Raw genomic sequence first — 14,776 nt, forward strand, 5'->3', positions numbered from 1 at the left:
CATTATATAGGTTTTTGTTTTACTTTCTCAATAATGTCCTTTGATGTGCAGAAGTTTTTATTTTTTAATTTAATTTAATTTTTTCTTTTTTTGGGGTGAAGGAGTCTTGCTTTGTCACCCAGGCTGGAGTGCAATGGCACAATCTTGGCTCACTGCAACCTCTGCCTCCTGGGTTCAAGCGATTCTCTTGCCTCAGCCTCCCAAGTAGCTGGGATTACAGGTGTGTGCCACCATGCCTAATTTTTGGTTTTTTTTTTTTCTTTTTTGAGATGGAGTCTTGCTCTGTTGCTCAGGCTGGAGTGCAGTGGCACAGTTTCTGCTCACTGCAACCTCCACCTCCCGCGTTCAAGCAATTATCCTGCCTCAGCCTCCTGAGTAGCTGGGATTACAGGCACACACCACCATGCCCAGCTAATTTTTTGTATTTTTAGTAGAGACGGGGTTTTACCTTGATGGCCAAGCTGGTTTCAAACTCCTGACGTCAAGTGAGCCACGACCTGCCTCGACCTCCCAAAGTGCTAGGATTACAGACGTGAGCCACAGCGCCTGGGCTAATACTTATATTTTTAGTAGAGATGGGGTTTCACCACATTGGCCAGGCTGGTCTCGAACTCCTGACCTTCAGTGATCCTCCTGCCTTGGCCTCCCAAAGTGCAAAATTACAGGCGTGAGCCTCCGCCCCGGTCTTTTTTTTTGAGATGGATCTCGGTCTGTAGCCCAGGCTGGAGTGCGGTAGTGCGATCTCAGCTCACTGCAGCCTCCGCCTTCTGGGTCCAAGTGATTCTTCTGCGTCAGCCTCCCAAGTAGCTAGGACTATAGGCATAGGCCACCATGTCCAGCTAATTTTTGTATTTTTTTAGTAGAGTTGGGGTTTCACCAGGTTGGCCAGGCTGATCTCGAACTCCTGACTTCAAGTGATCTGTCCTTCTCAGCCTCTCAAAGTGCTGGGATTACAGGTGTGAGCCACCACACCCAGCTGGAAGTTTTAAATTTTGATTTACCCATTGTTTTCTTTTGGTCGTGCTTTCAGTGTCATTTAAGAATCTGTTGCCAAATGCCAGGTCATGGTTTTCCTCTACAGTTTCTTCTAAGAGTTTTATGAGTTTAGCTCTTAATTAGGTATTTGATCCATTTTAATTTACTTTTTGTTTATTATGTGAGGCAGGGGTCCAACTTCATTCTTTTGTACTGGAATTCCAGTTTTCCCACCACCACCTGTTGATGAAGGGATTATTCTTTCTCTATGGAATGGACTTATCACACTTGTCAAATATTAATTGGCCAGAGATCATTTCTATGTTCCACTGACCTACATGTGTGATCTTATGTATGTGCCGCGCTATTTTGATTACTGTATCTTTGCAGTAAGTTTTGAAATCAGGAAATGTGAGTTCTCCAACTTTGTTTTTTGTCAAGATTGTTTGAATATTCTGGACCCATTCTAATTTTATATGAGTTTGAAGATTGGCTTTTCTATTTCTGCAGAAGAGTTTGTTGGAATTTTTATATAAATTGCATTGAATCTGTAGATTGCTTTGGGTAGTATTGACATCTTAGCAATAGTAAGTTATTCTGTCTGTGAAAATGGCATTTATTTATGAAGACATAACATTTATTTATGTCTTCTTTAATTTCTTTCAGCAGTCTTTTGTGGTTTTTAGTGTACAAGTCTTCACCTCCTTTGCTGCATTTATTCCTATTTATTCTTTTAATGCTATTTCTAGTGGATTTGCTTTATTGATTTCCTTTTCAGATTGTACATTACTAGTGTATAGAAACATCTGATTTTTGTACATTGATCATGTACTGTGCAACTTTACTGAATGTTAGCTCTACTAGCTTTATGAGTTTCTTGGTATTTTTCTCTTTATGAGTTTCATGTCATCTGTGAATAGAGATAGTTTTGCTTTTTTCCAATTTGGATGCATTTTATTTCTTAACTAATGGTTATGGCTATAATTTTCAATACTGTGTCAAATAGATGTGGTGAAAGTGGGCGTCCTTGTTGCTAATCTTAGAGGAAAATACTTTTTTTACCATTGAGTCTGATGTTAGAATGGGTTGTTCATATGCATGGCTTTTAGTATGTTGAAGTAGTTTCTTTGTATTACTTTTTTTATTCAGTTTTTTTAATCATAAAAAGGTGTTGAATTTTTCAGATGCTTTTTCTACAGCCTTTGAGATGATCATGTGGTCTTTATCTTTGCTCTTATTTATGTAGTATGTTACATGGATTGATTTCTTTATGTTGAACCACACTTTTATTGGGATAAATCCCTACTTGATTATGGTGTATAATCCTTTTAATATATTGAATTCAGTTTAGTAGTACTTTGTTGAGGATCTTTGCATCTATATTCTTGTGGGATACTGGTCTCTGATTTTCTTTCTTTTGATGTCTTTATCTGTCTTTGGAATGAGGGTAATGCTGGCCTTATAGAATGGGGTGGGTGAGACATCTTGTATCTTCTGATTTTTGGAAGCGTGAGAATTGGTGTTAATTCTTTAAATGTTTGGTAGAATTTACCTGTGAAGTCATCTGATCTTGGCCTTCTCTTTTTTGGGACTTTTTGTTTGTTTGTTTGTGAGACAGAGTCTCGCTCTGTCACCCAGGCTGGAGTGCAGTGGCGCAATCTTGGCTCACTGCAACCCTTGTCTCCTGGGTTCAAGCAATTCTCCTGCCTCAGCTTCCTGAGTATCTGGGACTACAGGCGCGTGCCACCACGCCCAGCTAATTTTTGAATTTTTAGTAGAGATGGGGTTTCACCATGTTGGCCAGAATGGTCTCGATCTCCTGACCTCATGATCCACCCGCCTCAGCCTCCCAAAGTGTTGGGATTATAGGCGTGATCCACTGCGCCCGGCCAGGACGTTTTTGATGACTGAGTCTCTTGTTACAGGTATGTTCACGTTTTCTGTGTCTTCTTGTGTCAGTTTTGGTGATTTGTGTGTTTTTAGGAATTTGTGCATTTCATCTAGGCTGTGTAATTTGTTAATGTACTATTGTTCATAGCATTTTCTTGTACTACTTTTTATTTCAGGAATGCCGGTAGTAATGTCTCCCATATTTTATTCTTTGTGTCTATTCTCTTGATATTTTAAAATGACCAACTTTTGGGTTTGTTTCTCTCACTTTTTCTGTTCTGTTTTATTTTTCCTGCTCTAATCTTTATTATGTCCTTTCTTCTGCTGGCTTTGGGTTTAGTGATCTCGTCTTTTTCCTCAAGGTGGTGAGAAGTTAGGTTATTTACTTGAGGTTTTTTTTTTTTTTTTTTTGAGACAAAGTCTCACTCTGTTGCCCAGGCTAGAACGCAGTGGCATGATCTTAGCTCACTGCACCCCCCCACCTCCCAGGTTCAAGCGATTATCCTGCATCCGCCTCCTGAGTAGCTGGGACTACAGGCATGTGCCACCACACCTGGCTAATTTTTGTATTTTTAGTAGAGATGGGGTTTCACCGTGTTAGACTGGTCTTGAACTCCTGACCTCAGGTAATCTGCTCGCCTCAACCTTCCAAAGTGCTGGGATTATAGGTGTGAGCCACCGTGCCTGGCCTTTCTTTCTTTCTTTCTTCTTCTTTTTTTTTTTTTTTAACATAAGCATTTACAATTTAAAATAAATTTTTCTCTGATTACTATTTAAGTTGTATCTCATAACTTTTGGTATTCTTTTAGTTTTGTTTTCCCTCATCTCTAAGTATTTAAAAATTTCCTGTGATTTCTTCTTTGAGCCATGTTTAAGAGTGTGTAGTTTAATATCTCCATATTTGTGAATTTTCTAAGTGTTCCTTCTATTACTGATTTCTAGTTTTATTCCATTGCTCATTGGAAAGATACTCTGTGTGATTTCAATCTTCAAAAATTTATTGAGACTTTTTTGTGGCCTAACATAGTTCATTCTGGAAATTGCTCCATGTGCATTTGAGAAGAATGTTTATTCTACTGTTGTTGGCAAGAATACTCAATATATGTTTGTTATTAATAACTCTAGTTGGTTTATATTGTTGTTCAAGATTTGTCTTTACTTAGTTGAAATTCTTTCTAGATGGTCTGTCCACTATTGTAAATGGTGTATTGATGTCTCCAGCTATTATTGTACAATTATCTGCTTCTACCTCAGTTATTGTCTATTTCTCCTTTTACTTCTGTTAATTGTTTTAAGTGTATTTTGGGGGTTTTGATATTTGGTATGTATATGTTTATATTTGTTATATCTCCTTGGTAAATAGACCCTTTGTTCAGTATGTATTTTTCTGTCTCTTGTATCAGTTTTTCACATAAAGGCTCTTTTTGCCTTATATTAATATGGCAACCACAACTCTCTTAGTTACTGTTTATTTCCATGGAGTATCTTTTTGCATCCTTTTACTTTTGACCTGTTTGTATCTTTGGATAAATAAATCCTTCCTTATCAGTAATTACATTAAATGTACATGGATCAAATTATCCGATCAAAAGGCAGAAATTGACAGAATAGGAAAAAAATGATGCCTTTTGATTGGATAATTTGATCCATGTACATTTAACGTAATTACCAATAAGGAATGATTTATTTCTGCCGTTTTTCTATTTTTTTCGGTATATTCTATACCTTTTTTTGATATCTCATTTCCTGCATTACGGCCTTTTATGTTTAGTTGATTGTAACGCACTGTTTTGATTTCCTTCTCATTGTCTTTGTATTATTTTGAAATATATTCTTTGTGGTTACTGTGGGGGAGGCTTTACATATAACATCCTATAATTCAATCTAATGTGAATTTATAACAAGTTAATTAGCTTTTAAAAATGCTGCTCCTATGTATCTGTTCCCTCTTTTTGTTATAAATTACATTTTTAAACATTGTATTCCCAGTAATATAGATTTACAATTTTGTGTGCATATTTGTCTTTAAAATCATGTAGGAAATAAAAAGTGGATTTATAAACCAAAAATACAATTATACTTGTTTTGTATTCTCCCATATATTTACTAAAGATTGGGTCAAGTGTACTCCTTCCATTTCAATAAAAAGCTTTGACTCCTTTTAGCATTTGTTTTGTAGGGTAGATTTAGTGGCAACAAACTCCCTCCACCTTTTATCTGTGTGTCTTTATTTTTCCTTCAGTTTTGGATGATAGTTTTGCTGGACATAGTATTCTTGTTTGAAAGCTTTTTTCTCTCTATTATTTTAAATGTTATTCCACTGCCTTTTGGCCTCCATGGTTGTTTCTTTTGTGAAGTTGATGGTTAATCTTATTGAGAATTTCTTGTGCTGAACCATTTCTGTCTTCCTTCTTTCAATATTTTGTCTTTTAATGGTTTGATTATAATGTGTCTTATTGTGTGTCTCTGAGTTTATCCTACATGTAATTTGTTGTGTTTATTAGATTTGTAGATTTGTGTCTGTTATCAAATATGGGAAGTTTTTAGCCATTAATTTTTCAGATAATCTTTTGCCCCTTTCTCTTCTTCTGAAACTCTCATAAAGTACATGTTGGTCTATTTAATCTTATTCCTTGGGCCCCTTAGGCTTTTGCTTACTTTTCTTCATTCTTTCCTTTACTGCTCCTCAGGTTCTGTGATGTCAGTCTTGGCCTCTTTACTGCAAGTTGTTGGTAAAAGCTCTGACTTTCTGCTAGGTCAGACCACCTCAGTTAGGGTAGAGGTGGTTAAGGTGTCTAATTACCACCCAGTGGGGTGGAAGTTCAAGTTTCCTACTTGGCCTTTTCTGACTTTACCATGGCTAGGGTGCTGGGGTGAGGCATCACATTGTAGCCCGGCCAGGGTGGAAGTCTAGGCTAATTGGCCTTTTCTTGTGTGAATGGGATTAGGGTCTGTGGAGTAGAGGAGCTGTTGTCACTGTTTCTCTAGGCTGCTATTTCAACTGTGTTTCGCCTACAGATGTGTCATTTCTCTTGCCAGATTCAAGATTTTTTCTTTATCTTTGGTTTTCAGAAATTTGAATTTGGTGTATCTTGGTGTTTCTTTGGGTTTTATCCTTCCTAGTGTTTGCTAACCTTCTATCTGTAGATTTATGTCTTTTGCCAAATTTGAGACATTTCAAACAGTAGTGTTTTTGGAGGACTTTTCTAACTCTGTCCTCTTTTTCCTTTCCTTTTGGGACTCCAATGACATGAATGTTACTTTTTTTTGTTTTGTTTTGTTTTGTTACAAGCCTACAGATCCCTAAGGCTCTGTTTTACTTTTCCCCCGACCTGGTCTGTTTTTCGAGTTGGGTACTTTTTATTATTCTGTCCTCCAGTTCACTGATTCTTTCCATTTTATTCTTCTTTATATCTTCTATTTATTTTCTAGAAGTTTCTGTGTTTTCATTTGTTTTTTAAGTACATGTGTATTGGTTATTGGAGCACTTTTATGATGACTGCTTTAAAATCTTTGTCAGATATTTCCAATATCTCTGTAATTTTGGTGTTGGCATCTGTTGGTTGTCCTTTTCTATTTAAATTATAGTTTTCCTGGTGTTTGGCATGATAAATGATTTTTTTATTTGAAACTTGAACATTTTGAGTACTATGGTATTGCCAAGTGGAGTTAAAAGGTCAGCCTCTCTACTTGGCCTCTCTACACCTGTGGGGGAGAAGCAGCTTCTTGTTATTGCTGAGTGGATATGGGAGTTCTGGCTCCTTTCTGGACATTAGTTGATACCACCCTGACTAGAGGAGTAGGAGTTCCTTATACTGTTCCCCACATAACCTCTACTGACACCAAATGATCCTTCTCCAGTGGATAGAGAAAATGTTCTTTGTACTATTATTAAATAAATAAAAATTATTTAAAATAGTGTTTCTTTTATTCTTTAAAATTACTTGCATGTTTTATAATTACATACTATATGTTCATAATTCATTAGTTAAATAAATAGGTGGGAGTCTGTGCCTTACTATTTTACTGATAAAGAGACCCAATTGGATGTGTTTGGCAACAACTACATGAGATGCTATAGTGAATGTCTTCTTTTTCTGCAGCCTGGGAGCTAAAATTGTATCATAATCCTTCCTTACTTTCCTCTCACCCGCTTTGACCTTTGTCTGTAACATTTAACTTAGCTGCCTTTTGTTGTTTATCTGTGCTCTCATTGCTCAATTAGTTTCTGAAGTGTATTGATACACTTAGTTACTAATCTAGATCCTGGCAATGGAGACTGTATAACGCTTGTCCCCTGCCTTTTAGTAGGTTTCCTTTTCTAGCATAGTATTTTGACTCATGGAAAGCAGGAAGCATATCTTTTAAAACTTTTGTGCAAGGAGTAAGGATATGTATTCGTATTATGTGCTGGAAATTGTCATATGTGCTTTAAAAGAATTTCTCAAACATGCCAGACACGGTGGCTCACGACTCTAATCGCTGTAATCGCAGCACTTTGGGAGGCCGAGGTGGGCGGATCACTTGCGGTCAGGAGTTCGAGACCAGCCTGGCCAACATGGTGAAACCCTGTCTCTACTAAAAATACAAAAACTAGCCAGGTGTGGTGGCAGGCGCCTGTAATCCCAGCTACTCAGGAGGTTGAAGTGGGAGAATCGCTTGAACCCAGGAGGCGGAGGTTGCAGTGAGCCAAAATCATGCCACTGCAATTCAGCGTGGGTGACAAAGCAAAAACTCTATCTCAAAAAAAAAAAAAGAATTTCTCAATCCATTTTGTATATGGTGGAAATTGTAGCTGTATAATCTCCAAATGACTTAATTTAGAAAGCTTTGAGTTTCATTATAAGTGTTAAGAGTTTAATAGGTTTTAAAGAGATCTTAGAACACTCCAAATTAGAAGTGATTTTACTCAGAAATTAGAGGTGAGTCAGATCTAAGTGTCTATCTTTAATTCCTTAGCCCATTATTACTGTTTTATCATTATACCATTTTTTCTAAGATAAAATTATTTGATAATCTTTAAGTTGGGCAACAGTAGTGGGGACAGGACAGGCAGACATTTTTAAAAGTTGGAATGAGTTTGTAAGTCACAAAATATAATTGAGAAGCAACTTTTACATAATGCTTATTTACCTTTCAATCTAGCAGCTATTCTTTATGTGTGTTTATAAAGTCTTTTAAAATCTTTTTTTAGGTAGGTAGCCATCCAAGCTTCCTGAAGGAGGTTCGAGATCACATGCAGGACTCTTTCTTAATGCAGCCTGAGGTAAGAAGGAATGTAAATGGAGTTCAAGGCCTTAACATTTTCGAGCACTGCTACTACTGTCATTAATATGTATCTGAAAAATCTTGTCCAATTTGAAATATATTAAAATTTCCAAACTTAAATTGTATCAAATGATGAATGTTTTCTTTATCTCCAAGGCATAGATTTCTAATTTCACTAATTTTACGTGTATTTTCTTGTGATACGCTCATTTGTCTTTAGATATTTATGTTCTTAGGAAATTATTTTCAGATTTTTTTTAGTGCACAATACCTTGTACACAGTAGGCATTTAATAAAGGGATATAAAAATCCTCTCTTTTGTATCTACCTGAAAAGTTAAAAAAGAAACCCCTTTCTTCCAAAAAAATTTCTAAGTCTGTATTCCTGTTAATCCAGATAAATGAATTAGTAATGAGTAATAAGTGTTTAAAATTAGGAAGACTTTTATCAAGATAATGAAATTTACATCAGTAAACTATTATTATCAGGTTAGTCAATAGAGCGTATTCAAATTTTGTCCGTTAATGTCCCTTACAGCAAATGAAAAACAGTTATTTCTTGTCTAGAATCCAATACAGGATCATAGGCCATTATTCCTCTTCTTTTTTATTTTTTTATTTTTTGAGACAGAGTTTCGCTCTTGTTGTCCAGGCTGGAGTGCAACGGCACGATCTCGGCTCACCGCAACCTCCGCCCCCTGGGTTCAAGCGATTCTCCTGCCTCAGCCTCCCAAGTAGCTGGGATTACAGTCATGCATCACCACACCCGGCTAATTTTGTATTTTTTAGTAGAGACAGGGTTTCTCCATGCCGGTCAGGCTAGTCCCGAACTCCTGACCTCAGGTGATCTGCCTGCCTTGGCCTTCCAAGTGCTGGCATTACAGGCGTGAGCCACTGCGCCCGGCCCATTATTTCTTTAAATATAGTTTTTAGGCCTTTTCCCAACTCTCTTCTTCTGAGACCCGAATTCCAGATAATTCCTGCCACTTTCCCACAGTCACTGAGGCTTGTTTTTTTTTGTTTGTTTTTTTTGTATTGTTTTGTATTGTTTTTGTATTGTTTTGTATTTGTTTTGCATTGTTGTTTGTATTTGTATTGTTTTTCCCTAGTCTTTTTTTCCTTCTGTACTCCATTTTGGAAAGTTTCTATTGCTGTATCTTTAAGTTTGCTGATCTTTTAAAATCACCTGTGAATACCATGCAGCATATTTTTTCAGATGTTATGTTTTTCGTCTCTAAAAGTTCCATTTGGGTCTCTTGTGTATCTTCTATTTCCTGCCTAATTATGTTCATGTTTTCCTCTACTAATATTTTAATATATTAGCATATTTATAATAGTTCTTTTAACATCTTTGCCTACTGTTTTCTCTTTTTTTTTTTTTGAGATGGAGCCTTGCTCTGTCACCCAGGCTGGAGTGCAGTGGCGCCATCTCTGCTCACTGCAAGCTCCACCTCCCAGGTTTACACCATTCTCCTGCCTCTGCCTCCCTAGTAGCTGGGACTACAGGTGCCCGCCACCATGCCCGGCTAATTTTTTGTATTTTTAGTAGAGATGGGGTTTCACCGCATTAGCCAGGATGGTCTCGATCTCCTGACCTCATGATCCGCCTGCCTTGGCCTCCCAAAGTGCTGGGATTACAGGCGTGAGCCACCGCGCCCGGCCTTACTGTTTTCATATCTGCCATTTCTAGATCTGTTTCTATAGTTTGATTTTTTTTTTCTTCTTCTGGGTAATGAGTCATGTTTTCCTGCCTTTTTTTTTTTTTTTTTTGACAAAATGCCTGTCATTTTTAAGTTTGATTCAGAATATTGTGAATTTTACATTATTGGTTGCTGGATTTTGTTGTATTATTTTAAATGTTTTGTTAGACTTTGTTCTGGCATGCTGTCAAATTAACCTCGAATTATTTGGATCCTTTTGAGGCTTGCTTTTAAGTTTTTGAAAAGACTTTGGTAGCTCAAACTTCAGTCTGGGGCTATTTATTCATACTACCGCGGTGATACCTGGAGAGATCTGAATCATCCCCCGTATTACAAGGTCATCCCACTCTTGAACAGGTAGCAATACAGAGTACTTCTGGCCATGTGTGTTCTTTGGGAATTGTTAGCCTAATGCTTTATTGTGGTTCTGGAGTTCTTTCTCTGGCCACAGGTGCTTTCTTCTCACAAATCACAGATCAGTTGTCAGCCAAAATATGTCTGTAGATGTATTTTTAAGATCACAGATCAGTTTTCAGCCAATATATGTCTGTAGATGTATTTTTAAGATCAGAGCTTTTTTGTGCAGCTCCATCATCATCAGTACTGTTTCCCAAATTCTAGCTGCCTTGAAAGACTTGTGTTTCCTCAACTCAGTGAAACTAGTAAGTAGGCTCTGTTAACCTCCCCTTCCCCCAGCTACTTCTAGGCCTCAAGCTTTGGTAGCCACAGGACTCACTTGATTTGTTTCCCTTTTGTTAGGTGTACAGTTCTGTGCTAACTTGTGTGTAGAGTTTGAAAACCATTGTTTTTTTGTGTGTGTGTCTAATTTTCTAGTTGTTAAAGGTGGGTGGGAGGTTTAAATCTAGTTTCTGTTAGTTGGGAGTGGAAGTTACCTCTGCTTTAATCTAAATAGTTCCCTAGTTTTTGTTTGTCTTTTATGACTTGACATTTTGAATACCACTTTGGAGAGCATCCCTCAATTCGTGTTTGTTTAATAGTTCCTCAAGATTAGATTGAGGTAATGCATTTTTGGCATGAATACCTCATAAGCGATGTTGTGTCCCTCTTCGTGCACATCAGGAAGCACATGATGTCTATGTGTTCCATTATTGTGTGTTAACTTGTTTAAGGGGATGTCTGTCAGGTTTCTCCAGGGTAAAGTTGCTATTTTTCCCTCTGTATCTATTTAAGTTAAACAAACTTTTCACCCACTATTTTTAGCATCTGTTGTCAATTAGAAAAAAATCCTTAAATTACAAAGTTAGAATATGTCTGTTAAAAGAAAAATTGTAAATTATACAGTAATAGAGAAAAGTAAAACATGATGGTATATACATTTTTAAACCCTTTTTTCTCTGCACAGACAAATCTTGCAATATGAAGAGATGATTTCCAGGTTTTATTGAATAGATGAATTGTAATTTTTACTGGAAATTATCTTATTTAGTATAATAAATATTACAATATTATGTCATTGTTTGAGTTTTATTGCCACTTCTTCTAATCAAGGTTCTTCACTATTTCAGTGCTTTGGATTCCTTTGGTAATAAGGACAGATTCATTCTCAGAATGTTATTAAATGCATAAAATACCTATGATTACAAAGACAGCCAATTATATCAAAATATAGTTACCAAAATATTTTTTAAATTTTTGAAATGTGCTGCTTTATTTTAATGTATTTAGGAATAAAATACAGTGGTTAATAACTACAATTTTGAAGTAAAGTTGAATGTAATTGATATATTAAGGGATTCTAAGAGTGATATAAAAATTGGGAATTTTTATTTTTGACAGCCATAGTCCCTATTAAACTAATGAAGTAAGTTTGTTGCCTCCAATCAGAGTGAAAGAGAATGTTAAATTTCAGTTAGAGGTTAGTAAATATAAAGGTAATTTTTTTACTGTGGGATGTCACAGACTAAAGTTCATATTGTATTTGAATGTGGCTAGGAAAGTAGATAATATGCAGCCTATATCTTGGGGCCCCATTTCCTAAATTAGATTTGCAGCAGCAGGTACATCAAGCCATTCTTTCTTGATTACCTTCCCTTGTGGTCTACTTGATTGGTCCAAATGTACCAAATGAAATATACTTCCTATATGTAGAAGGAAAATTTGGGAGAAGTTGTGAAATCGTGACAGTTTTGATATTCACGTGAAATTGGTTAAAATTAAAATATAAGGTACATCTTTTAAATGAGTAGACTGAAAATGAGCCAGTTTGTCATAAAGTTACCCATCATATCTACCTTTTACCTTATCCATATCTTGTTTCACTTGGTTCTATCTCATTGTTTTTCACTGAAATTATATGTAGGCTTATTTTTCCCCATGCCCAAAAAGGGAATATTTTAATTCTGAATTTATTCCACAAAGCTTTGTTCCTTTACATCACTAAATGTGTGTTTATAGGATGCATATAAATTTTTATGAAATTTAAATATGATTATTTTGATTGCTTACATATGAAGCTGAGTAAACATGGCATAAAATTATATTTCCCTTTTGGCTAATGTTCTTTCATTAATTGGTTCTTTGAGGCAGCGGTAGCTGTGCAAGTGGCAGTATTGAAATATTCTCAGTGATTCTGTCATTCTGATAGTACTTTCTCATTTTCTTTTTCTTTTTTTCTTTTTTGGAGACAATCTCACTCTGTTGCCCAGGCTGGAGTGTAGTGGCGCGATCTTGGTTCACTGCCTCCCAGGTTCAAGTGATTCTTGTGCCTCAGCCTCTCGAATAGCTGGGACTACAGGCATGCACCACCACGCCTGGCTAACTTTTGTATTTTTAGTAGAGACGGGGTTTCGCCATGTTGGCCAGGCTAGTCTCGAACTCCCAACCTCGTGATCTGCCCATCTCAGCCTCCCAAAGTGCTGGGATTACAGGTGTGAGCCACTGCACCCAGCCTTCACTCTCTTTAGATAAAATTATTTGTCTGTATGAAACAGTTGCCTAACTCCATGTTTACTTGATGTCTTAAAACTGTTACTACTTATTTAATCAGTCTGCCAATAAAATCAGTGTTGGGATCACAAATCCAAGGGATAGACTCACTCGGTCAGTTTGAAGAATGTTTCAAATAGAAATCAAATCCATGATTTGATTAGATGGTGGAACTTAATTTATATTAGTAAAAGAATTCTTTGTAGGAGCTGATACATGGAGGCCTTCTACAGACATCTAGTGGGAGCTGGTTTTTCTGTCTTGCAAACTTGCAACATAGTGGCAGTTGTCCCGAATATTTTATAGCATTACTAATTTGTACTGTAGTTTCAAGTTTTAAACATTTTGTATTGTTTCATTGATTTGCTTGGTTTTTGTCCCTTTTCCACTATAGAAATTTAAGTCATCAAATAGACCTCAGGAAACAAAAAAAAGCGCAGAGCATTCTGCTCTATTATACTTACACATCATAATAAGATATAATATGTTTGCGGCCATTTTTATTTTTTCCTTGTCACCATTCTTTTGCAGTTGACAGATATTTTTGAAGGAGGACCTATCATTAAAGAATGAGTTGATTTCCACTTTGAAAAGCAAAATTGAGGGCTTCCTTTAGTTGATATTTCAGTAAATGAGGAAGTAGGCAGCGTAAGTGGTTTTAATAAGATGATAATGAATATGCATTCCTGGCACATAAACAGCTATGTTTTCTTATACTTTTTTTATTCGTTTCAAGCTGAAAGACCTTTTTCTTGATGTTGATTGTATTTTTTTGTTTATTTTTACCTTCCATTTATTACCTTCATTTTCTGAAACCCTGTGGTATTTGTGACATTTTTCCATGCAGTGTATTCATTTCAGTTGTTATTTTTGTCCTGATTGTTATCTATAACACCTATTATTTATGCTCTCCATGGAACATTTCGAAGCCTTCTTAATATTTTCATATTGTATAGATGCTCGTGGGTATGAAGACGGATTTAATTGCAACATGAGTTGGAAAATGGATACAATTATTTTGCAACATGATTTGTGATATTTGATTTAACTTGATTATGACAGAGTTCTGCAACCACTCAGAGGATCAAAACAACTTGCACTTGAAGGCTAGCCTTTCGTTTTTATTTCTACCTTTTTTTTCTTTTTGTGGAAGATGGGGTCTTGCTGTGTTGCCCAGGCTGTTCTTGAACTCCTGGGCTCAAGCAGTTCTCTACAAAAAAAATACACCCCCACCAAAAAAAATAGCCAGGCAATTGGTTGAACCCAGGCTGGTCTCAAACTCCTGGGCTCAAGCAATCCACCTCCCTAGGCTTCCCAGTGTTCTGGGATTACAGGTGTGAGCCACACCCTGCCCTCATATTCTTTATCTCCTTTTGTTGTTGTTGTTGGCACATACAATCATTCATTGCTTAATGACAAGAATACATTCTGAAAAATGCATCGTTAGACAAGTTTGTTTTGTGAACATCACAGGGTGTACGCAAACAAACCTAAATGGGATAGCTTATTGCTGATAGGCTACAAGCCTGTACAACATGTTACTGTAATGAATACTGCAGGCAGTTGTAACACAATGGTAAGTATTTGTGTATTTACATATATCTAAACATAGAAAAGGTACAGTAGAAATATGGCATTACAATCATTGAGTGAAACATCGTTATTTAGTACATTACTGTATTCACTTTTGGCAGGAGGATTAACTTTATTATTATCTATTGATGAATTATTTACTTCATTTTATAGCCAGAAATCATTTTGAATGTGGTTTAAATTTTTTTAATTCAAAAAATTTTTTATATTTTATTGTGGTTTAATGAGATTTCAAATGTAGTAGATAGGTGATAAATCATTTTTAGGAGAAGTTCCAAAAGTGCTTGGAACAATAGCAGCTCAGTGGGAAAAGGATTTAAAATCTTCAAATTCATTCTTCACCATACTTTTTATTGTTAAGGCTTATATTTCATAGCTCCATTTAATTTATTTTGTCAAATGACA

General features: G+C 36.2%; 1 protein-coding gene across 8 annotated transcripts in view; it reads left to right on the plus strand.

Annotated features, from left to right (window-relative positions):
• ZMYM2 (zinc finger MYM-type containing 2) overlaps positions 1-14,776 on the plus strand; it is a 128,067-nt gene that overhangs the window by 52,815 nt on the left and 60,476 nt on the right. For all 8 annotated transcript variants that reach the window (XM_063650558.1, XM_063650560.1, XM_054447228.2 and 5 more), the window contains one exon: positions 8,060-8,131. In XM_063650558.1, coding sequence (XP_063506628.1) covers positions 8,060-8,131 — 72 coding nt within the window. The remainder of the gene's footprint in view (positions 1-8,059; positions 8,132-14,776) is intronic.

This window comes from Pongo pygmaeus, chromosome 14 (genome assembly GCF_028885625.2).
Source record: "Pongo pygmaeus isolate AG05252 chromosome 14, NHGRI_mPonPyg2-v2.0_pri, whole genome shotgun sequence".
Taxonomy (NCBI): Eukaryota; Metazoa; Chordata; class Mammalia; order Primates; family Hominidae; genus Pongo; species Pongo pygmaeus.